The 24179-nt window shown below is 47.8% G+C and overlaps 1 protein-coding gene across 5 annotated transcripts in view; it reads left to right on the top strand.

The window, feature by feature from the left end:
* The window catches only part of CDK6 (cyclin dependent kinase 6), a 179372-nt gene that overhangs the window by 115475 nt on the left and 39718 nt on the right, over positions 1-24179 (top strand). For all 5 annotated transcript variants that reach the window (XM_040964675.1, XM_040964673.1, XM_040964676.1 and 2 more), the window contains one exon: positions 9098-9207. In XM_040964675.1, coding sequence (XP_040820609.1) covers positions 9098-9207 — 110 coding nt within the window. The remainder of the gene's footprint in view (positions 1-9097; positions 9208-24179) is intronic.

Below are 24179 nucleotides of genomic sequence, written 5' to 3'. Positions count from 1 at the left end.
GAGAGAGGTGGTGTCATGTGTGTGCTACTCCCTCAGAACATTCTAGAAGGCTTCCTCAGTGGGCATCCCTGGCTTGTACTTCTGCCACACCTGCAGTGCAGGTCTGAGAGTCCTTTTCAGTTGCTGAAGGATAGTGAGATTCCTCTGGGCTCTGCTGCCGTCCGCCTCCCTGGGCCCGCACTCAGAGCCGCATCAGCTTCAGGGATCCACCTGGTCACCAGTTTCTGGAAGGCAGCAGCGTTCTTTGAAATGTGTATGCAGGGAAAGGTGATATTTCTTTGTATTCATCCTGACGCCCCCGCCCTGCCCCGGGCCCCGGGGGGCTGGGCGAGGAGCAGTCCATCCGCTGCTTGCATGTTTACCGTGGGGCTCTCCTGATAGCGGATGTACCTAGAAATACTCGCGGAGTCCCTGGTATTGGTGTGGTTATTCCTAGAAACAGACATTTTCAGAGCTGCATTGTGGCTCACCGAGAGCCGGCGAAGGTGTGTGCATTCTGCAGTGGCTTTATTACCAGAGCTCCCTTCCCTCTCCTTCCTGTCACCTCTCTGCTCACAGAGATTATCATGGGCTGCATTGTCAGTGTGATTGAAAATGGCTAAATCAGTTTTGAAGGTATAAAAAAAAATTAGGTATAGGAAAGCCATTTATTGTTTTAATTTAGATCTTGTGTTATATATTTGAAAGTCAGAGAACGAGAGAGGGAGGTCTTCCACTAAGTGTCTCCCCAAGGTCCTTCATTGAACAGCCTGGGATGGGCCAGGCCAGAGTCAGGAGTCAGAGTCAGGAGCCAGGAATTCAGTCTCCCACATGGGGAGTAGGGACCCGCTACTTGAATCATGAGTGTCAGCAGGGAGCTGGGAATGAGAGGGTAACCCGAATTCACACCTAGACATTCCACTCTGACTTGCCGGAGGCATCTTCACTGCTATTCCATAACTCCCATTCCTGGGGGAAAAATTTTTTTTGAAGACTATGACACATGTTGCATATCAGTTAGTGGAGGCTGATGGCATCAAGGCTCCCGCCTTGGCTGTCCTCTCCCGCTGGCACAGCTCTCATCCTCTTGTGCAAATAGGAAGTCGGAATTAACCGGGGAGGGTGAGTTTAAAGAAGAGTCCAGCTTGGTGAGCTGGTTAGATGGGGATTTCAGAGCACAGGCTGGAGAGAAAGGACAGCTTTGGACACTGCGGTGTGTGTGTGGGGGGTGTGCCCCACAGGGAAGAGTGCATGGGTAGGCTGTGCCCTTCCTCCTGTCCACACAAACATGGCCCTAATCCCTGGAGTGGTGACCATCTTAGTGAAAGCCTTGAATGCCATTTTCCTAGAAAGACAACTTCCTTCATTCTTACACGCTTATCTGGTAAACCTGCATTGCTAAGGAAATGTTGACTGTTGGGGGAATAAAACCTTATTATTATTATTATTATTATTATTATTATTATTATACTTGGGCGTAAGACCAAAAAGTAAGTATATAAGAAGACCTGAGTGCAGGTCTTTGTGCACTGAGGCCTTGCACCTGGCCCAGGTGAGAGCCACCTGGCTCTCAGGCCTGCCTGGGCCGCCTGCCCGTGCTGCTTCTCAGGTTGGAGTAGATCATGAGGTCTACCTGCTGGTGTGCCCGCCGAAACAGCACAGAAGGCAGTAGGGAAAGTCAGGTGGTACAGCAGACCATCAGCTCAGGAGACATCCACTTCCAGATGTTGACATCAGACCCCGAGTACTTGGGGAGGCCCAGATGGAATTTCTGGTTACTGGCTTCAACCTGTCACAATGTCAGCTACTGGGGGCATGTGGAGAGTGAACCAACCAACAGAAGTTCTCTCTCTCTCTCTCTCTCACTCTCTCTCTCTCACTCTTTCTCTCTGTGCAGCATTCAGCCTTTCAAATAAATACATAAATCTTATTTTAAAACAGTGAGAGCCATGCTCAACTCCAAGTCCATGCTCCCATCCTGCTTTCTCTCACCCTCGCACAAACCACACAGCCACCTGGTATGCTCTTGGGCGTTTGTATGCAACCGGTGTGAACATGAGCAGGGTGGCCCACTGCTGAGCCCCCCTCTCCACCTGGTGCCCCTAGAGCTCATACATGTCCTTACAACAACCCTCAGGAGGAATGATGAGCTCTGCAGCTGGCCAGATCCGGCACTCAAAATGATTTTCATTTCCTACTTATCTTTGAAGGTTAAAGGAATGTCGGCAAATATTTGCATGGTTTCTATGGTGAAGGCAGCGCAAGATCAAGTATGTGATTGTTTAGTGTCAGAATCAAAACTGCACTGCCCGGGACTTCCACGAAAAGGGTGCGTTTGTGACTTGAGACAGAGTAGACGCTCGGCAAGTGGGAACTGCCTTAAGTTTCATAAGTTCAGGGTTTCAGCAACGTGGCATGAAAGAGAACACGGACTCTTCGGGCATTTGAAAACTTCATTTTATAAAAATGAAATGTTCCTCCTACTCAATCAAAAATATCACCCAGTGACCCCAGGTAGTTTTGGTTGACAATCAGGGTGCCTGGAGTGGATCTTGGGACACACTGTGGGTTGTGAATTCATCCAGGACAGACTCCTCCCCCCAACCAAGGGACGTCATTTCTGCTCTGTCACCCTTGATTCTGCTGTCTTCTGGCAACCATGCATACGTGGGGACAGAGGTTTATTATATGCCTGCTATGCAAAGTTCCACAAGGTTCTGGGTTGTTAAGCCAGTTAAGTTGGCCTCTGCTTCCTGAGGGCTGGCGTCAGTGTCAATGGGCAGGAAGTACTTGGGCAGCAAGTAAGGAAGACCCAGCATGACGGGCTTCGGTGGAGCACTGCATGGAGTGAAAGGGTCGTGGGGTAAGGGTCACAAGCAGTGTGAGTGAGTGGACAAGAGATCATCCCCCAGAGAGGTGTCCGGGTTTGGGAAGACCAAGGCCAATTGCCGGAGGGTGGAATGAAGGGTTTGAAGCAGGAGATGGATCACCACAGCTTCATGTGCTATGGCGAAGACGGACTGGGAGGAGGTAGAATGGTGGGCGGGGTCTGGCAGTCGTGTTGACAGTAGAGAAGGTAGGGAGTCTGGGTAGGTGATGATGCTGCTTGCTCCAGGAGGAGGACTAGGCATGCATTTGGAGTTTACAACAGCTGTGAAAGGAGTTCAAGAGTCAATGGGAATTGCCAGTTCAGAACCTGTGTGTGGCCCTGGGGCTCACCTCCGAGGGCCAGCTGCCCATGACTATATCTGCCAAGAAAGCAGTTCTTCAGAGAGCACCAGACAGGACCACAACATTGTAGCCTTACTAAACAGCCTAACGGTGTGCACCCCCACACGTACAAATGCACAAGATTGTCCTCCAGACAACTGACTTGACACCTTCCTCATTTGTATGCACGCTAAGACCAGCATGGACAGGATACTGACATGGTGAATCGACCTGGCCACAGACAACAAGCCTTTAGACAGATCTGCATTGACATTGGCAAGGTGAGACAGCCATGTTGGGGTCATCGTCCTCTCTCCCCAGTTGCACCCCACAAGCCCCTGGCCCCAGATGGCTGCCTTCACCCACTGTTTCCGTTCATTTGTCCTGTGTACCTCCTCAGAGTCCTCATGGGCTCAGCATCCCCTGGCTCATCCCCGGCTCCCTGTGGATACTGCACACCACCGAATCATCATCAGACAGTACAGGGGACGAAGCTTGCCTCTGTCCAACCTCAGCCCCACCACGGGCAGGTCCCTGTGGCTCCTCCTCATGATCAGATAATGACTGTGGCCGGGAAACGAGAGGACTGAAAGACAAATAGAAAGGGTCAGATGCGATGGGAGTTACCGGATGCTGACAGGAAAGCCATCATCTCCAGCTGGGGAATCAGGAAAGGCAGGATGTGAAGCGGACTCTCAAGGACAGTGGGAATGGACACAGAGAAGCGCGCCAGCAGTGGCCAGCTGCTGGGGAGGCAGCATGGAAGTGGGGGCCAGGGCGTCCCCTGCAGGTGGTAGGCACAGCAGACCAAAGGCAGGGACAGAAATGCTGCCACAGAGTCTCAGCCATTTTTTGTCTTGTGTCAAAACCCTGGGCCTTGGGTCACAAGTGAGGGCACCTGAGATGACTCCATTATTACTGGTTGCAAAGTACCTTGTGTGTCACCTAATACTGGTGTTGCGCTGTTCATCGTTTCTGCTTCACTGACATAATAATTAGAAGATGGCCGCTTCACAGAATTAATTCTGGAAGTGGAGCAGCAAGGATTTGATCCTGTGCCTGTGTGGGGTTCTGATGTTACAGGAGGCAACTTAACTTGTTAACTGTTGCTAGTTTTCATTTTCACTTTGTAAAACCATGTTAGTTGCCTGCAGGGATAGAAGGATAGATATTGGAGAGTGTTGTCTTGGCCTTATCTACAACAGGTAGAGATTAGGAGACAGCTTAGAAAGTCTTCACTTTAGCAAACTGAAGACTTTGAAATATTTCAAGGGTTGAGGCCAGATTCCTCATAAATCATTCTCTGCATCTGCACTTGGATCTGCGTAGCTGGACCGGGCCCCAAGAGCAGACAGCCACTGCTTCCCTCTGTGCACTCCGTAGGTGATGGCTGACCCGGAGCACAGCATGGAGACCCAGCGTAGAATGCTGCATCTTCCTCACCATGCTGCACTTCGTGGGCTGGAGGCTCTCAACTCTAACAGGTTCTGGCCTCCAGATGCCCTCTGACAGCTCAGGAAACTGATGAGGCTTGGAGAAGTCACCCCTAGGCCAGATTCTTCATCTGTGAGCTGTGCGTGTTGTTAGTCAGGGTCCTGACAGGAAGTGGGTGACACATGGAAGGTGGAGATGGAAGGACTTAATGCACATAACCTGTGACAGCAGAGTCAGAAAGCTCAGGAGGTGGGGCTGTGGTGAGCCCCTTGGTGGCTGTGGCTGACCCCTGACCAGCCTGGAAGGCAGAGCGGAAGGGGTGAGCAGAATCCAAAGGAGGAGTCCAGGGAAGAGCTGTCAGGGACCTAACAATGTGCCCTCTCCCCTGCCTGTCTGGACTCCTGCTGGAGCTGCCCCATGGCATAGGGCAGCTAAGGGTCTGCCCTCCACACAGAGACCCCGGAGAGATTTACTCTTATAGCCTTGTATGCGATGGGGGTGAATAGGGTAGGATCTCCAGTGTTTCCAGGCTCTTGGTGAAAGGGTATGGGAATGAAAGACCGGTAAGTAGAATATTAAGTGAGCGGTTTACCCTGTCATGCCGTGTGAGTCAGACTCGGCCTTGGCCCCTGCTTTATCTGAGGCTGCTATTGAGCTGGTTCAAGAAATTGTGCATCGAGATCAAAGCAGTTAAACAGATACATTGGCTTGTGTAAATATCCTTGAACTCCTCCCCCTGCCTTCCGGTCCGCCCCCTCTTGCCAACTCCATTCAGCACCTCTAGAGGCTGTTAATATGCATAATGATTGTAAGAAACGCATCTGCTTTGGTTCCAGCTGGCTCCAGCCACCCAACTCTGCCCATAGTTCCCATTGTAATCTCTGCTTGCTAGACAACTGCACGGTCATCGCTGTAGCTGCCTTGTTGTAGATTCTAAGTGTTGGTCTTTCTGTATTGCATTCATGGTCGCCCTCAGCATGTTTGTAACTTGGAATTTACCATTCCATTTTGGTATTTTGAGGATAGTTAGAAGGAGTCCACCCGGTGTTGAAAGCTGTCTTTACTCCATGTTTAGAAGCCTTGGACCGTTCTTTATCACTGTTATCTCCTTATAAAGCTTTCACATAAACATCGGTGGACTTTAGCTTCTGTGGGACTTACTCTGGTTTTAAGTTAGGTAAGGAACTAGACCAGATTATTTCACAGGCCTTAAACAACATTGCTAACATTTTCTTTAGACAAATGTGGAAAGTGAAAAACTGTATTAAATATAAGCATTGTAATCAACCTACTCTTTTTTTACAGTGATTTATACAAAGACCCATGCAAAAATTTTATCCATGTAAATGAGGTTTCAGTCTTAGCTTTTGCTGGGTCACTAAATGGGAACTGACAATAAATGTCACAGCATATAGAGCACCGTCAAAATTCAAAACGGGTAAACCATTTTTTAAGAAGGTCATTTAACCCAAAACAACAGCTGACTTTGTAAGAAATCTATTAATGTAATTAACAGATTATTACTAACATGAAGAATAATCATGGTTATTATTAATAGACATTTTTAAAAGCATTTGATGAAAATGCACTCTACGTTTTGGGTAGTAGCAACCTTTTACAAGGAATGTAAGGGAACCTTGTAAACATATCAACATAGTTTCTGTCACTGTGATTGCTTAAACATTTATTTGATAATCATCAGAGGCAGCACAGACTAAAAGACTGAAGATGAAACTCATCAGCCCTAGTAAAGCTCTTTTAGGATCCAAAATCCATCAGTTTCCTTTGAACCGCTTACTCAGATTAAACACTGAGACTTAGTTTTGAATTGGGGGTGAGAAGATAAATGCACAGCCCCACGGTATCTGTGCCCAGCCAAGAGGAACTTGATGGACAGTTTGCACCTGCACTTTTGTTTACAGTGTGTCAGATGAGCAAAGAAGTATTTCTTCAGCTAGAAATATTAATAACACAGACATAACTCATGCACGTAAAAACTACAGCCCAGAATAAAACACTCTATCTTTTTTTTTTTTTAAGCCAAAAAAAAGAATGTCGTTTTGTCCAAATATCATCCTAGGAATGGTTTCCTTAAAATCATTCCTATACTGTTTGCTAAACCCTTAGTACCAATGAACAGTATCAGCTGACATCAGGGCCATGCATGCCCTCAGAGGTGAGCTCTGTTACAAGGTGTGATATTCAGGAGAGCAGTGGGTTTAGGGCACTGATGACCACAATGAACCTTGCAGGACACGGAAAATAGGGTAGGTGCAGAAGAGAGAACTAGCTTCCCAGGCTAAGGGAAGAGTGTCAACAAAAGTATGGAGATAGGCATTGTTGGGTATATGTTTGTGATCTGTCTGTGCTCAAACCTGGCCAAGGATGATGGTTGCCTGAAGAACTATAAAAAGAAGAAAAAGGAGAAATCCAAGGCTAACCATTGGAGATCTGATTGAGTGGGATAAGGTAAAGCCCAGATATCCAAGCTTTTCTAAAAACCCATGGCTGTCTCTCTTCATGGTCAAGGTTGTCCATGGCTGTCATATAAGGGCACAGTGTATGGGAGAGTGCACTGTGATGTATTAGAGCCATGAGTTGCAAAGAGAGCGGAGGAGAGAACTTCCTCTGCTGGTTCACTGCCCAGATGGCCTCAATAGCCAAGGCTGCATCTGTGACTGGATCACATTTTTGAGATGAAGGATCATTTTACAGTTGGACATTGCTGTATAAGCATCTTGCTCAAAATCTGCCTCCATTGCCTGGACCTAGTGGGCCAGTTCTGCTCTGGGTGATGTCGGCTGGAGCTGCGGTCATCCTGAGCATCGAGTTCCAGTTGGTTCTTTCACCTGGGGCTCAGCAGGACCTGTCCACAGGGGCATCTTCCTATACTGCCCACAGCATGGCCACTGGGTTCTACAAGGAGGCATCTCAAGAGCAAGCATTTAAAGAGACCCCAGGCTGCAAGGTTTCTCTGACATTCCTTGGTTCATCTCAGACATGACTTCTGCCACATGTTGCAGTGGGTCAGGTCAACATTCAGCCCAGCTCAGATTCGGCAGATGATGGACTCATTCCCTTCCTTGCTGGGAGGGACAGCCACTGTTTTAGTTTTATTCCTCCAGTGTGAATGCCCCAAATAAATCAGAATCAGAATGAATAAGGCAGAACTTAAGGACATTGGATAGATGTCATTAACAACACAACTGGGGATTGGTATTGGACTGTTTGGGATGTTGCTGCTTGGGACATCGCTGTCTACTACCTGTATCTTAGTGCCTGATTTGAGTCCTGGCTGCTCTGCTTCCAGTCCAGCTTCCTGCCACTGTGCACACTGGGAAGCAGCAGATGATGTCTTGGGTGGTCCTGCTACAGAGTGAGTTCCAGATTCCTATCTTTGTCCTGGCTTGGGCCCTGGCATTGGAGGCATTCGGGAGAGTGAACAAAGGCTGGAATGTCTCCCCTCTTCTCATTTATGGTGTGTCTGCCTCTCCCCTACTCCAAAAAGACCTACAGCCTTCACACGCCGTGCTCCACTGCTATCCACCGGGCAGCAAGCACATTGCTTCCCCTATCGCACACTGCTCTGTGTTAAGTGGAGTTCTTCTCTCCAGGATCCATGCCTCTGCGTGATCCAGTAGCCCATGGTACAGAGACAAGGTTCACACGTGGTTCTTTTCCTCATAGGAGGAGAGTCCATCTTGATCTCCCAGGATCCTAATCAGAGCAGCTTCACCCTAGTTACTCTGTGGATTTCAAGTTGCCTACAGTGGCCCCTGGAGTCATCCTCCAGTTCCCCAATGATGCAGTCCTGGGAAGTAGACTGGAAGCATTGTCATCACCTGTTGTCCAACATGTGATTTTTATAAACCCCTTAAGAAAATGTGTAGGAACTGATGCACTATTGCATAATGTAGCAGTGCTGGCAACCCATAGGGTGTCAGTTCATGTCCTGGTTGTATCGCTTCCAATCAAGCTCCCTGTTTATGGCCTAGGAAAGCAGTGGAGGGTGGCTCAAGTCCTTGGGACCCTGAATGCACATGGGAGACCTGGCTTGGGATCAGCTCAGCTCTAGACATTGCAGTCATTTGGAGAAGGAACCAACACATGGAAGATCTCTCTGTCTCTCCTTTTCTCTGTAAAATCAGCCTTTGAAATAAAAACAAATAGATCTGTTTAAAACAAGTGCAGTTTGAAGGGAAAACTGAGTTTAGTTTATTTGATTGATATTTCTGTTTTTGTTTTCTGGAACACTTTGTAATTTTGCCCTCCCAATAAGATGCGGTGTCTGCAGTAAGAACTCAAGGGTGGGGGGCCAACATTGTGTCCTGCCGCACCAGTGAGGAGCCCTGTTGATTGACAGCTTGAGTCACAGTAACGTTGTGTGATTGACAGGAGTTGCTCACCTCACAGTTGAAGCATCTGGGATTCAGGGAATAACCCTCAGTAACTCTCGCCTCCTCTACCCCTGCAGGTCGTCACGCTATGGTACCGAGCTCCAGAAGTCCTGTTGCAGTCCAGCTACGCCACCCCCGTGGATCTCTGGAGTGTTGGCTGCATTTTTGCAGAAATGTTCCGCAGAAAGTAAGAAGCACGTTTTCTTTATGAAGCTTCATTGCCATGGCATGTTTGTCTGTTGTACCACCTGCTCTGGTTGTCCCCTCCAAGTCTGGTGTCACTTTGGAGTGGGCCTTCCTTCTCAGCCTTCACAGCAATTTTGACGGGCTGTACTCTGTGAATTCCCACCCCACTATTCTTGTGGTTGGCATGGTGTCTGTGGGCAGTGATAGACCCTGGGGAATATGAGGCATGGGGCTGTTATGGAGGTAGGCGATTTTTAAACAGAAATTGTAATGGTCAGAATGGTAGAGGAAAGGCTATTGAGGCCGGAAGACATTAGACAGGGAACATGGAGGATATTCTCAGACTGCTGTGCTAAGGAGAACCTGAGTCTTTTCCGCACTGTTGGACAGCGGTAGAACAAGCAAGTAGGAACCGCAGCAGTGCAGATGTGTACTCCCCAGAGGGGGACCTGTCTGTTAAGACAGTTACCTGGAGAGTGGGCTTGGGGTTGTGTGTCTTTCCTGGGTGTAGAGGATGGGCTGGACCACCACACACTGGCACCCAGAGACTGAGCTGACTGATTTCCAGGGCCCCTTGGAGCCTGCAGGTCTGTGATTCATTTGTTTGATTTGCAAGTCCCACGAAATAGCCAAACAATACAATAAAGATCTGCCAGGAGAATAATCCATACCTGGGTACTAAGTTCAACCCAGTCAAAATTAAACAGAATACCTAACCAAAATCTAATCTCTCTTCTATGCTTTCATTTCCGTGGGAAAATGTGATTGGAAAGTGGAATATATCCCCATGGATGTGCTGTGTTCAGAATCAAGTTCCTAAGAAACTGAGAGTCCATCTTTGCTTGTGTGTTTGGGCCAAGTGAGGTTTTGTGCATCTAATAAAAATATCCAGAACTCAGCCAGTTCATTTGTTATAGTGGGATCATCTCATAGACATGTGTGGGCTCAGATGTTTAATGTGGACCTACTGTGTGTTGAGGATAATATTCAAACACTATCCTAGATCACCTTTTTTAGGAGGTGTGAAGGTGGAGTAGTAAGTTTATTTGTATAACATCAAGTAGCTAGGAAGTAGCAGGGGTACAAATTCAAACGTCTTCTGAGTTCCATCCCAATGCTATTCTACCACAAAAGTGGGGATGGGGAAGAAAGAGTAATATGGGACCTGGCCATGCTGTTTATCATGTAGGCTGCAGTGGTAGTAATGAAAGCTTAGTCTTTAATCAGCGCATCAACATCGCTTGGGCCCTGGGTGGAAATGCAGGTTCCCAGGCTCAGCTCATCTCACTGACCAGAAGCCAGTGGGTTGTAACCGAGCAGTGTGATTTTGACAAGCCCTTCCCTTGAACCTGATAATGTCCTGGGAGTAAAAGTGGGACTGCAGTGCCACCAGGGACTGGGCCATCTCCAGGAGACAGCCACTCCCTGGAGATGCTGACTCACCACTGGGCCGCTGCCAGGGGTAATTCTTTCATCTCCTGTATTTGAAAGGTAGATTTCCCCCAGTGCGCTGGCTCACTCCTCAAGTGCCCCCAGCAGCCTGGGGACACGCCAAGCCCAAGCCCAAAGCTGAGTATTCGGTCACTTTGGAGTGGCCCCACATACTTGAGTCATCGCCTGCTGGTGGTTCCTAGGGTGGATACAAGACTTGAACCCAGTCACTTCAGTATGGGATGTGGATTCCAGGCTGATGGCTTGAGTCCTTGGGCTCTTCTGTCCATGTGGAAGACCTGGACAAGGTTCTGTGCTCCTGGCTCCAGCCTGGCCCAGCCGTGACCATTGCAGCCATTTGGGGAGTGAAGCAAAAGCTGTGTCTCTCTGTACCTCTCTCCTCTTCCTCCTTCCCTCTCTCTATTATTCTGCCTATAAAATAAATAAATACATCTTTTTATATATTAAAAAAAATTTAATCTATATTTGTGCCCAGAACTTGTCTCACATGTCATCAGCAGTAGAGGCGATAAACTGGAAACCTTCTAACAGGAGCTAGCCTGCCAGTAACTCCCTGGGTGCCTGCTAGGACGCATAGTCCTGGCAGAAACTGGAGGTGATGCATACCCCAGGAGGTCATTATCCCAGGCTGAGTGAGGTGCTGTGCAGAAGTACAGTGTGCTGCAAGCAGGCATGATAAGAAGTCTGATTTTGAAGGGTGGACATCAGGATGGACCTTCCTCGGATGTCCCATCCTAGCTGCTTATATAAAATCATTGGAGGGAAATCGCTGTTAGGCCCTTGTAGCTCACCAGCCTCCATAAGCCAGGAGATGTGGAGGAGCCCAGATACCTGGGACAGGACTTGAACCCTTCCGTGTGCACTCCCACACAGCCCACACTCAGGGCGGTCTATGGTCCTGTGTTTCTAGGGAATGAGTAAGAGCTGTGTACAGCCAAGGAGGTCCCTGAGAAGCTCATACAAGTGACTGGTCAGTGATCTGCCAGGGCCAGAGCCCTGTGTGGCCCACTCTGTGGTGTTTCCGCCTTGGCTGGCATTGGGCTGTGGTCCTTCATCTGAGCTAGTTTCTGCGTCACTGCAGTGTAGCAGCAGCAGCTGTACAGCAGAGAGATGAGACGTACATCCCGTGTTGAGTAGCTCTGCTTTTTAGGGTCTCCAGTGTTGGACAGCTTGGCCGAGTCTCTATCCCGCGATGCCTTCTCTTCTAAATTAAATACTTAGGAAAAAGAGGCTCAGTCAGGAGTGGCTTAGGGCAGATGGCTGGCACAGAGTCAGAGCACCATCTGTCACTGTTCTCTGGGCTTAATGATGGCCCACACTGACCTCCAGACACCTTCTACAAAATGGATCAGAGCTAGATTATTTTGCCTTCCTCCTTAAACATGTGGTGGCTAATCCATCTACTTCTGATTGAGTTACATGTGAGCACTGGCACATGTTGTTATGAGCTTGAGCAGCAGCCAGCTTTTCGACTTGCATGATGGGAGCAGACAGGTGTGTGCACAGGCTAGATTGGTTTCTAACTCATGGCAAGAGGAACTCATGGTGTTCATTGTCCAGGCATCTACTGGTTGTCTTGTGATCCTGGCCAGAGCTGTTATGTGTGGTTTGAAAGTAATGGGGTTTTCCAGGTTACAGCAAAGTCGTGAAAAGAAAATACATATTTCAAAAATAAGACTTGCCACTGGTTCTCTGAATGTGGAGGTTGTGGTAAACAGACAGTAATTCTTAGAAGTTCCAAGTTGCCAGCTCTGCTGATCCTTAGTTAGGAAATGCCAAATGCTACCAGAGGAACATAACAAATACAGTTACTGTTAGCAGGAAACAGAAAGGCTTCGTGGTGACACCGCACCTTGTCTGCTGACCTCTGGGCTGTCGTCATTGGTTTCTATGAGTTAAACACCCAGTAGCTGAGAAGTGAAATTGTCCTTTGTGGCACAGCGGTCAGCTAGCAAATGTCTTTAAAAGGTCACAGCATGCCTCACCAGTTTTCCCATTGGGTGCTGCCTTTATCTGAGCAATCTGGGTAGTGACTCCGAAGAGATGAGGTCCTCACCACTGATCTGCACACCAGGACACCAGGAGCACGCTCCCAAGAGATCAGGTCAGAACAGGGGTCAGGAGGCCAGGACACTGGGAGCACACGCCCAAGAGGTCATGACAGAACAGGGGCAGGAGTCCAGGCACAGCTCATATCAGAGTGTACAAGTCTTGGGCCCTCTGCCTCCACTCCAGCCTCCTGCTGATGCACACTCTGTGAGGCTGCAGGTGGTGGCTTGCATCCCTGTGTCCCTGGCACCCATGTGGGATACCCAGATGGAGTTCCAGGCTCCTGGCTTCAACCTGGCTCAGCCTCATCCATCGTAGCTTTAGCAGAGTGAACAAGTGAATTTAAGATTTTGTTCCCTCCCTCCTTCCTCTTCTCCCTCTTTCCCTCTTTGCATCTTAATCACTTCTTTGCCTTTCACATAAATCTATTTTTTAAAATTCTAAAGGCAACATCTCCCTGTAGACTTCGTATCCTCCCTGAGAAGGGAATCGCAGTGTTCTGAGCCATCTGCTGCTAGCAGCTTAATCCTGACAACACATCAGCTTCCTTTGGAAGGTATTGTATGAAGAAGAAGGGAGAGAGAAATCTCCCATCCTGTAGCTCACTTCCACAACAGGCAGGGCTGAGCCGGGCTGAAGCCAGGAGCCTGACACTCCATCTATGTGTCCCACTTGGGTCCAGGGGCATAAGGAAGTGGGCCATCTTTTACCACTTTGACAGGTGCGACCATAGGGAACTGGATGCCATGCCAGGATCCCAGACTGCAGCTTAGCACACTGTACCACAAGGCCAGCCCTCAGACCAGTGATTTTGTTGTTGATTTTTTAAGCATTGAACCACCCCCAGAGGAAAGAAGTGTTGTGAGTGGATGTGCTTGCACCCAGGAGTCCTGCCGACTCCACAGCCACACCAGTTGGCTAATGTTATCCATCTCCCTAACCAGTGCTTAGGCAGTCAGGGACCACCACCACACACACCTCTGTGAGCTCAAGGACATCACAATTCAATACGAAAAAGCTCTGCCTACGGACAGAAGCAACGGTAGCTGTGGCACACGTACCCTCTTGACTTCAGGCTTCTGGGGGTGAGTCCCGTGGAACATCCATCCTCCTTTGCTGCCCGCCGTTCCTAGGTCCCACCCAACCCCACCTGAGGTCCCTGAGGTTTTGTCCATTTCTATGCCTTCTGACTCCTTCATGGGGGTGTTTAACCCTCAGCCTGGGGGCAGTAAGCTGCCAGACTGGCTCCCTTTTTCCACCTGTGTACCTGGGCTCAATTACCATTCCTGTCTGGCACCTTTTTCCAAAAATGTTTTAAAACCGGTATAGGATTCTTGGCCCTCAAAACTTGTCCAGTGAAGACTCTGGCTTTCTTCTGGCCTCAGCATGCGCCACTCCCTCGCTTGCAGCCACCAGAGAAGGCCTGCTTCCTTCTGCCCTGAAGCACATCTCAGCTGTTCCCTAGAACCCCTGCCCTTCTCTCACTCTTACACCCCTGGGCCCACCACCTCCTCACTGCCCAGCAGTCTCGAGCCTCAAAGCTGCCTCTCCAAGGAGAGAGTGAGCCCTGCCACCTCCTGCCCTCACAGGGCTGCCTGCCTGGCGCTGTCTCAGGGCACCCTTCCCAGGCACCTGAGTGGTCCAGCTCCCTGTGAATGGCCTGGGAAAGCAGCAGAAGGCTGGAAAGCCCAAGTGCTTGGGTCATTGCACCCACATGGGAAACCTGGAAGAAGCTCCTGGCTCCCGGCTTGGGTCTGGCCCAGGCTTGTCTGTTGTAGCCATCTGGAGAGTTGTGAACCAGAGGATAGATCTCTCTGTCTCTCCCTCTCTCTGTGCAACTTTGACTTTAAAACTGTGTTCATGGAAAAGGAGAGCAGGAATACTCCCTGCTCCTCTGCTGTACCCCCTGAAGGCCTGCATGGCTCGATCTGAGTCAGGCCGAAGCTGGGAGCCAGGAATTCAGTCCCGATCTCTGTGTGAGTAGCAGGGATGGAACCACCGGAGCCATCGAGCCTGCCTCCCAGGGGGCACAATCGCAGGAAACTGGAATCAAGAAGAGTCAAAAGCAACCCCAGGCACTTGAGTATGGGATGCAGGCTTCCCAAGCAGCATCTCAGTACCAGGCCTAATGCCCACCGCTTCAGCAGCTTTTCTGAGCATGTCATTGTTGCTGAGGAGTTTGCAACCCTTCTTGCTCTCAAGCTGAGCTCTGATGGATGCCAGTCTCTTCCCTCTTGTTTCTGTTTTGGCCTGCTGTAATTTAAAAGGGATTCCACATCAGGTCATTGGCAGAGCTTGACCATGGAGCTGTGTGACTGCTACACCAAAATCTTAATTGCATACTTCTAGAGAGTTAGACCAGCAAGATACAGATATGCAAAATAACATCACTAATATCTAGTGAACATGAGAAATGTGAGTTTATGTGCTCGCTTCGGCAGCACATATACTAAGAAATGTGAGTTTATCAGACATTAATTCTTCAACTCTCACGTTACACTAAGAGCGATCTGAGCTTAAGCTAGGCACACTTGAAGTGCTCAGGAGTCAGTTTTACCTACTGGACAGTCCAGTGACAGCATTAAGTCGCTTGTTATTTACTAGACAGGAGAAAGCAAGAGCCCCTGCCTCTCGACCCTGGACTCATTAGCTTCTCATCCCTCCATCTCCTGTGTCACCAGCAGAAATTGCAGTTGCAGAGGGAAGGACCAAAGTAGGAGATCTAGAGACCACTTCGCCTTTTGTTTTAATTAATGTATTATTGTAAGCCAGAAAAGGAACAGCAGAGTAAAATACGCATATTGTTCTGTGCTCCATCCAAAACCAGGGGATAGCTGGATACGCCTCCACATCTTCATTACGAATTCGTGTGTCTGTGTGTGTTGATGAATACGTATGCACATCTGTACATTTCAAAGAAATGGTCTTACACTGTGTTCCCTCTGCATACTGCCTGCTACTCATTTTAAGATTCTATCATGTCAGCACATAACCTTTTTACTTGCAAGAAAGAGAAAACTCCCATCCCCTGGCTCATTTTTGAGATGCTGGCAGTGGCCAGGGCTGGGCCAGAGGACTGTCACATGGTGGGGGCAGGTCCATATGTGAGCACTCACTGTTGCCTATTAGCAGGCATTCCTGCATTAGCAGGAAGTCGGAGCTATGAATCAAACCCAGGGACTTAGATGTGGAGCAGTAGCCTAACTGCTGAGCTGGCAGCTTACCCATCTGAACACCTGCTCTTTAACCCATTTTTAAAACTGTCTGATTGCTTCAAAATGTAACTAACTTCTTGTTGCTGGGCATTTAGGATTTTTTTTCTTTTTTATCCTGTTAACAGTATTGCAGTGAAATCCTTTCCCAGGTGTTGCTACACAGTGAATTCTAGAAGCAATATTAAAAGGCCAGGCAGCATGCATATTTTTTTAAATTCTGCTAGTTGAAATGGACTACCCTTGAAAAAGCTTCAGCTGAATTCTACTTTTAGCTTAAAGTGGGAAATAAGGTTAAGATTTTGTTAAAAAGCCGTCAGGACTGCATGTGTAAATCTTGGCTATCTCTTCTGACCCTTACAAATAGTGCCAAGTGGGAGCCATCAGGTGCACATGGTCCTTTTGTAGAGCTGTGTTGAGCTTGCTGATGTACGAGAGAGCTCTCTGAGCTCTAGAATTCACTGGGCTTCCTTTTCACCAGCTGGGGAGTGAGAGGGAGCGAACCAACCTCATGTCATCCGTTACGAAAGGCCTATCTTTGATCAAGTCCTGAGCAGTTTCGGACTGTTTTTTCTCAGTTCACAGCTCCTGCCACAGAGCTGCCCGAGGCTGGGAGAGGGGGGTGTGGGGGCAGGTGGAGGGGTGCACGTGTAAGGATACACTTGCCCGCTATCCACTCGGGATCCCTGCACCTCACCTCTCCCACTGGTTCGCCTCCAGAGCTCATGCATGGTGACTTCCCACTCGGCCTGCGGGTCTCCTCCTCAGAGGAACTGCGGGAGCCCCTACATCAGCCACTTCCTCAAGGGAGGAAGAAAATCACACGAGTCACTTCCAGCCTGCCAGACGCTCAGACCCACGCAGCCACATCCTTTAACCATTGAGGCAGATGAAAAAATACTCGGTTTGAGGCAAGAAGCCACTCACTGTTTAATTATAAAGCACTGGCACAGAACAGAAATATTTTGTACATTGAAATGCCAGATCCTCCCCATCTAAATCTCTGGTCAGTGGCAAACTTTTCGTTTCCTTTTTCTCATGAACAGGAGGTACTTCCCAGCCCCACACCATAAAAAAATATGAGGCCTGCCCAAAATCGTTTTAGCTGGAGCTTGACGCTGTGATCTTGAGTTGAGTCTGGCCTTGGTTACTTCCTCAAAGCACAATACAGCACTCAGATTTGTTGTTTTATAGTGTTCATGCCATGTGCTAGACAATAAAGATGCTAAATAACACAAGTGATTTCAGATAAATGTAAATGCCTGAGGTTTTATTGCATTCCTGCATAACTTCCCACGAAACAGTGCCAAGGCACTAAAATACAACCAATGGTGGAATGTGGTTAAGGAGTAGGCATTTGGTGCAGTGATTAAATTACTGCTAGAGACAGCTACCCTCCATGAGAGGCCCATGTCCACCTGCTGGCTGCACTTGCACTCCAGCTTCTTGGTAACACACACCCTGGGAGGCAGCGGTGACGGCCCAAAGGTTTGCTACCACCTGCAGCGTGACTCCTGGCTGGTGGAAGTACTTCAAGAGGGAACCAACCAGTGGGAAAGCTGTCCTCCAATAAATAAAATAAATAATTCATCTGAAAAAGAGTAAACTCTTATGTTTAAAATGAAAGGAAAGAGTACAGCAAAGATTCTGCTTAATTCTCGAATTAAGATGGCTGGTTGTAGAGGCAATCTGCAGGCAGCGGCGTTGGCCCGTGGCTGTGGGAGAGTGTGATGCCCGTGGCCTGGGCTTGGTTGTTTTGCACTAGAACTCTTGCTTCACATCTGGCCTTCTTGTAGCTGGAGAAGCTGGTGGCTGGTACTGAGTACTCGAGTACTGAGAAGCACTGGGCATTTTTTACTTTGAAATTTTTTGTAAAAAGTTCCTGGTTTCCTTTTGTCCTCTCCCATCATCTCCTTCCTCCTCTCCCCTCCCTTCACGTTTCCTTCCCTCTCTTCTTCTCTGTCCCTCACTCCCACTCTCCCTCCCTTGATCATAGGAAATGCAAACATTCAGCATGGTCTTCATTGTTGACCTTACTAGGTAATACAGGTTAGTCTTGGGTTGGTGGTTTATTGCCCCCGTCTTGCTTGCTAGGTGCAATCTGTGTGTTTGAACTTGCTTCAGATAGGGTTAAGAGATGTTGGTTGCTTGGAGGTGTACACGCGCACACACATGATGCGTGCACACTGGCACTTGTTAAGGCGAGAACAGAAGATGCTGTATACATTAAAATTGTATTTACTTGCAAGGGACCATTTACATGTCAGATTTCTAGCAGAAATTAGATATTAATTCTATTACTACGTCTGCTCTTATTGCTAGTATAAAAATAAAAATGATTGGGCCTGGCGCGGTGGCGCAGTGGTTAAGGTCCTCGCCTTGCACGCCCGGGATCCCATAGGGGCGCCGGTTCTATCCCCGGCAGCCCCGCTTCCCTTCCAGCTCCCTGCCTGTGACCTGGGAAAGCAGCAGAGGACGGCCCAAAGCTTTGGGACCCTGCACCAGTGTGGGAGACCCGGAAGAGGCTCCTGGCTTCGGACCGGCATAGTACCGTTGCGCTCACTTGGGGAGTGAATCATCGGACGGAAGATCTTCCTCTCTGTCTCTCCTCTCTGTATATCCGCCTTTCCAAAAAGAAAAATAATAAAAATAAATCTTTAAAAAATAAATAAATAAAAATGATTTCATTTTCAATATTTTGTTTCTATTTCTATTCCTAAAAGTTTTAGTAGGAGCTTGACCAGGCAGAATACAAGGAAGTGAGAGACAAGAAACTGGCTTAGCATATAGAGCTGAAATTGAAAAACTGTGCTAATGAATATTCACTATAAATGTAAACATATTTACACATAAACATATGTAAGGCCGCAAGAATTGCTAGACATTTGCTTTTAAAACCAGGGAAGAGATCCAAGCAACAGGAGGCTGCCAAATGTATTGATGCCGTTACCAGCCGTTTGCTTGTAAATTTGATCTCTGTCGCCAGTAGGGCATCAGACCACACCTGCAGAAAGGGGCCAGGTTCAGGAGGTGAGAAGGGTTAAGGAATGTGGCAGAGACTGGAGAGCAACCTAAGGGGAAGCACACTCCATACTGCCGTCTGAGAGCTGCAACCCAGAGGGCCTGTTGCAAACACTGCAGAAAGTGATGCCTACTTGGGTTGGCGACACATTGTCTGGTGGATGACTCCTCTTAGAAGAATGAGTAAGCAAAGTGAACCAAAAAAAAAAAGTTGTAATTTTTTAAGAACTACTACTAAACAAGGCAAAGTAGCATTATCCAAAAGACCAAAAATAAAGATAAATTCTGAAATCAACTATTGAATGCAGTCAGCAGAAAATTCTTAAAAATCAGTAAATTAACTCAGAAGAATGCTAGGCAGCATCTTCTGCAAATCAGAAACGAAGCCGCGAGAGCTGCACACTGCACAGTGTGACAACAGCAAGTGGTGGCGATGACTCAGATGTGAACTGCAAGAGAGCCGAGCAGAGGGTACAGCTCCAGCCTAAGTCAGGGCCACAACATGCCCTCAGTGCCGGAAAGGACAGTATTGGAAGCTGTCACAGGCTGCTAAGGAAAAGAACAAGCACTTTGAAATTATGAGAAAATGGCAACTATAAGAGATAGATACCAAAAATCTGGTTTTGAAATACAGGTTTTTTTAAGATTTATTTTGTTTTTATTGTAAAGTCAGATACACGGAGAAGAGACAGAGAAGAAGATCTTTTATCCGTTGATTAATTCCCCAGTTGGCTGCAACAGCCGCAGCTGTGCCAATCCAAACCCAGGCACCAGGAGCCTCCTCCAGGTCTCCCATATGGGTGCAGGGTCCCAAAGCCTAGGGCTGTCCTCGACTGCCTCCCCAGGCCACAAGCAGGAAGCTGGAGATGGGAAGTGGAGCTGCCGGGATTAGAACCAACACCCATATGGGATCCTGGCACATGCGAGGTGAGGACTTTAGCCACTGGGCTACCATGCCGGGCCCGAAATACAGTTTTCAAAACCATGAAGAGTGCCTGGCATAATGGCTCAGTTGGCTATTCTTCACCTTAAGAACACCAGCATCCCATATGGGCACTGGTTTGTCTCCTGGCTGCTCCACTTCCTATCCAGCTCCCTGCTTGTGCCCTGGGAAAGCAGCAGAGCATGGCCCAAGTCCTTGGGACCCTGCATGTAGTTTGGAAACCTAGAAGAAGCTCCTCCCTGGTTCCTGGCTTCAGATCAACTCAGCTATGGCATTGCAGCCATTTGGGAAATGAGCCAGGGGATGGCAGGTCCTTCTCCACCCCACAGAGAAATGTTGGAGTTTGCATCGAGAAATGCACACGCCAACAGGAATGCAAGAAATGTGTTTTTACACCATACAAAAAGGAAAGAGTGTCAGGCTGGCCTCATACTGTTCACCGAAAGCCAGGTGCAACTAGAGAAAATGCCACAGCCTTGTAGGGAAAGAGTTTTTACGGACTTGCTACTTGCTACTCAGCTGGGTTGTGTTGAATGGAGAGTTTTGAATAGTTCAGTGAATGTTGGTAAGTTGAATGCCAGAGATGGGCACCTCGAGTCAAGGTGAAGGTGTATGGAAAGGAGCCCTTCGAGAATGAAGCACCCTGCAGTGCAGGACGGGGAAACACACCCACCACCCCGCTCGTCCCGGGCTGGCTGTGACATCAGCAGACCTCGCCTGTCGGTGCTGGCCATAGTAATGACCCCCTAGGAATGTGGTCAGGTTAGTATACTTTCCACAGCAGCAGCTAGATGAGGCTTTAAAGCAGATAATTTCATTATGAATTATTAGTGCTTATTATGAGAATAGGCCTATAATTGGACTTCAAAAATTCCCCTTAAGAGGCCCCAGGCAAGAAGGTACCATCAGACTTTAAAATCTAATTAAATACGACTAAAATTATGTTTCATTTTAGCCCACCTATGAGTAGAAAGTCTCTGATGACCCAGAAGGGAGAAGGAAAGAGTAAGGCAAAGTGGAAAAAAAAAACCCTCAAGATGAAATGAAGAGGGAAACAAACACGAGATAAGAAAGAATTGTAAAGACATCAAATGGAGCTTGCAAATCTCCATCCGCTTGGAAGGCAGGCAGCTTAGGGCGAAATGTGTTAACATTTGGAAAACAGGAAGTGATGCCAAAAGGCACGTGGGGTTAAGGTGCAAGGTGTGTTCCTTCCTGAATAGTTTTGTTTTTCCCATTCTCTGGGAAATTGAATGTCTATGAAAAGTTATTGAAATGGTCCAGCATGAGTGGAACTGCTTAGCAGCCAAGGGCCTATAATAGGAGAGTTCCTGGCACAGTACTCCTGCTAGGAAGAGAGGATGCCCAGTGTTAAGCTACTGCTGCATGAGTGTCATTCACATTGCTGTGTCCATCTCTTACCCAAATGTTCACACATTTGCAGACCTGTTGGTCAAGGACCATTGCCCAGAGTACACCAAGCTTCCGAGAGCCCTTGACTCTCTCCTGAGATCCAGGGCTTCCTCATGATACAGCAACTCATTGCTTACCAGATGGCCTGCCCATGTTCTTCCACTGGCATTGTGGCCCAGCAGTTAAGTTGCTGCCTAGAATGTCCACATAGCACGTAAGAGGGCCCAACTCAAGTCCCAGCCCCTGCACCTCAAACCCAGCTACCTGTTGACCTGCATCCATGGAGACAGCAGGTGCCACCCACAGGAGTGACCTGGTCCAGCAGGTGCTGCAGGGAGGGACCAGCAGATGGAAGGTCTCTGTTTCTCTTCCTCTGCCTTTCAGGTGAAATAAAAACAAATGATGAAAGGTGGTTGTGTTAGCCGAGGCTCTGTGATGTACTCCTTGGGAGTCCTTGGCTGTGATGCCGCCCTGCGCTGCTGGTGGCAACTTCTTGCAGCTACCACGTGAAGCAGCTGCTGGTCTGGTGCAGTTCTCTCTGATCCCTATCCTGTTATCTGCTCCTTAAAGGCTTTGGGGAATATACAAAACATGCACTTTAGTGTCTGGTTCTGAGACATGGCTCGTGTTGTTGGTTTGGGGAGGCGGCAGATGCTTTGTGTGACTTTCTGTGTGTGTTGTTTTGAGATAAATTGAATGTTATCGCCACAGCTATAATATAACTAAGATTATGAACTTTAAAATAGAATATTCTGGATTATCTGAGTAGACTGAATCCAGTCAAAAGAGCCATATTAGTACAAAAACCTTTTCTCAGGCTGGAAGCAAAAAGGATGTGACAGAAGGGAAAGTCACTGGGTGTACGAGTGAGTCCATCCTGGAGATGTGACTCACTCTGGGAACCACCCTTGGGCAGGCAAGGCCCCAGTTAACAGAGACCCCAGTCTTGGGATCACTTCTAGCTCAATTCCCTGGATGAGGGAGGAGGTGGCTTGGTCTCCAGGCTGCAATGTGGCTCTCCTGTCGGCCCGTTGAATGCAGGACCCTGACTTCTCACCTGCAGGCCATGAGATGACTCGGCAGTGTTGTTTGAGCCATCAGATGCATGGCAACTGGTTACAACAGGAAAAGAAAATGAATGTACCAACATGTAACATAATGGCTACAGCAACAACAACAAAACCACACAATTCAGAGTTGCACACTCAGGAAGCCAAAGGACTCCCTAAGAGGCAACACACAGCACACAATCAGGAATATCCCAAAGCAGTGCAAGTCGGGAGGGAAGCACAGCATGTATGGGTATGGATAGCTTTTTTGATAAGAAAAAGATATTTTAGAGGTGAAGCATTTTAACAAAGCCTGCTTGCATGGAGCCATAATTAAGAGGGTGAGTGTGGTGGTGTCAGCTAGTCATTCCTGTACTTGAAGTCAGTACTGTATTGTAGCATCAGATAGGTGAGAGGAAGAAATCATGCAAAGGGGAGAATGTTTTGGCAACAGGTACACGCTGTCCTATTTGTATTTTATTTCTTCTGGCACAACTGTAAAATGCTAGACAAGGCTTTCAGGAAGTGTGAGTACAAGGTCTGGGTGTTACTTTATGATTGCTGGGCTACTTACACAAGGAGTCAGCTCAGCTAGAAGGCACAGGAGGTTTCTTGGTAATCGGAACCACAATGGAAGTGAGGAAGTCCGCTCTGAGATGCTCTGTTCTGAAGGTTAGTTGGGCACGTGGGTTGACCCACCGGAAACAGATTGCCTAGGTTGAAATTCCAGCTGTTGTGCTCTCTAGCTGTGTAGCATTAGCAGTTCCTTGACTTTGCTGTACCTTCACTGTTGTTAATGTTGCCTCTGGGCTGGATGACTATGAGAACTGAGTGTCCACTGTTCAGCAGCACCTTGCACATAGGTTAAAAGCAGTCAGTGTAAGCTGTAATTACTCATGTTATCTTTCCTGAAAGATATGCCTGAAAATAGGGTTTTATGACTCCTTGGACCCAAGAAACAATTGAGCCCAAGAATCCCCCCAAATGCAGGTGCCTAGCCGTCCCATGTCAGAGAACCCAACATCCAGTCACCTACCAGCCTCTTATACCCTCCAGGCCAACTCCGCCTGTTCTTTACATAGTGAAGGTATGACAGATAATTCTGACATGAAAGCAATATCTTCTCACTGCATAAATCTGCATTTTTTACTTACCTAAAATAGACAAATTTCATATATGTCACAATATAGATTTAGGAACCTTCCTGCCCGCATTCCTTACCCCTCCTCCTTTTGCTTCTTAGTTTTATAACTGCATGCTTTCATTTCATAATCAAATCCCAGAATATCACTCTCACACCTACAGGTTACATTTTTTTGTGCTCTGTGTATTAGTTTTCACGTGTAAGAGAGTTGTCCATAATCCAGCGTGTGAAAGAGCTAATTTGTAACGTGATGTTTATAGCAGTTCAATTCAAAATAGGAATCAACCCAGATATCCAATCAATAGATAATTAGATAAAGAAAATGTGTTATATGTACACTGTAGAATACTACTCAGTCATAAAAAAAAAAAAGAAATCTTGTCTTTTATAACTAAATGGATACAATTGGAAACCAATATACTCAGTAAAATCTGCATTTTTAAGATTTTGCTTGAGCGGCAGAGTTACACAAAGGAGAGTTAGAGAGAGCTCTTCCAGCTGGTTCACTCTCCACATGATCGTAACAGCTGGAGCTGGGCTAGTCCAAAGTCGTACCGGGAGCTTCCTCATCTCCCACACAGGTGCAGGGGCCCAAGCCCTCTGAAGCTGGATCGAAAGTGGAACAGCCAAGACGCAAATCAACACCTATGTGGGATGCCAGCCCCAAAATCTGCAGGCTTTTTTTTTTTA

The sequence above is a fragment of the Ochotona curzoniae genome, unplaced genomic scaffold, assembly GCF_017591425.1.
Source record: "Ochotona curzoniae isolate NIBS_2020 unplaced genomic scaffold, NIBS_Ocur_1.0 scaffold_3835, whole genome shotgun sequence".
NCBI classification, from domain to species: Eukaryota; Metazoa; Chordata; class Mammalia; order Lagomorpha; family Ochotonidae; genus Ochotona; species Ochotona curzoniae.
Note: the sequence above shows the minus strand (reverse complement) of the source record. Positions and strands in the feature narration are given on the sequence as shown.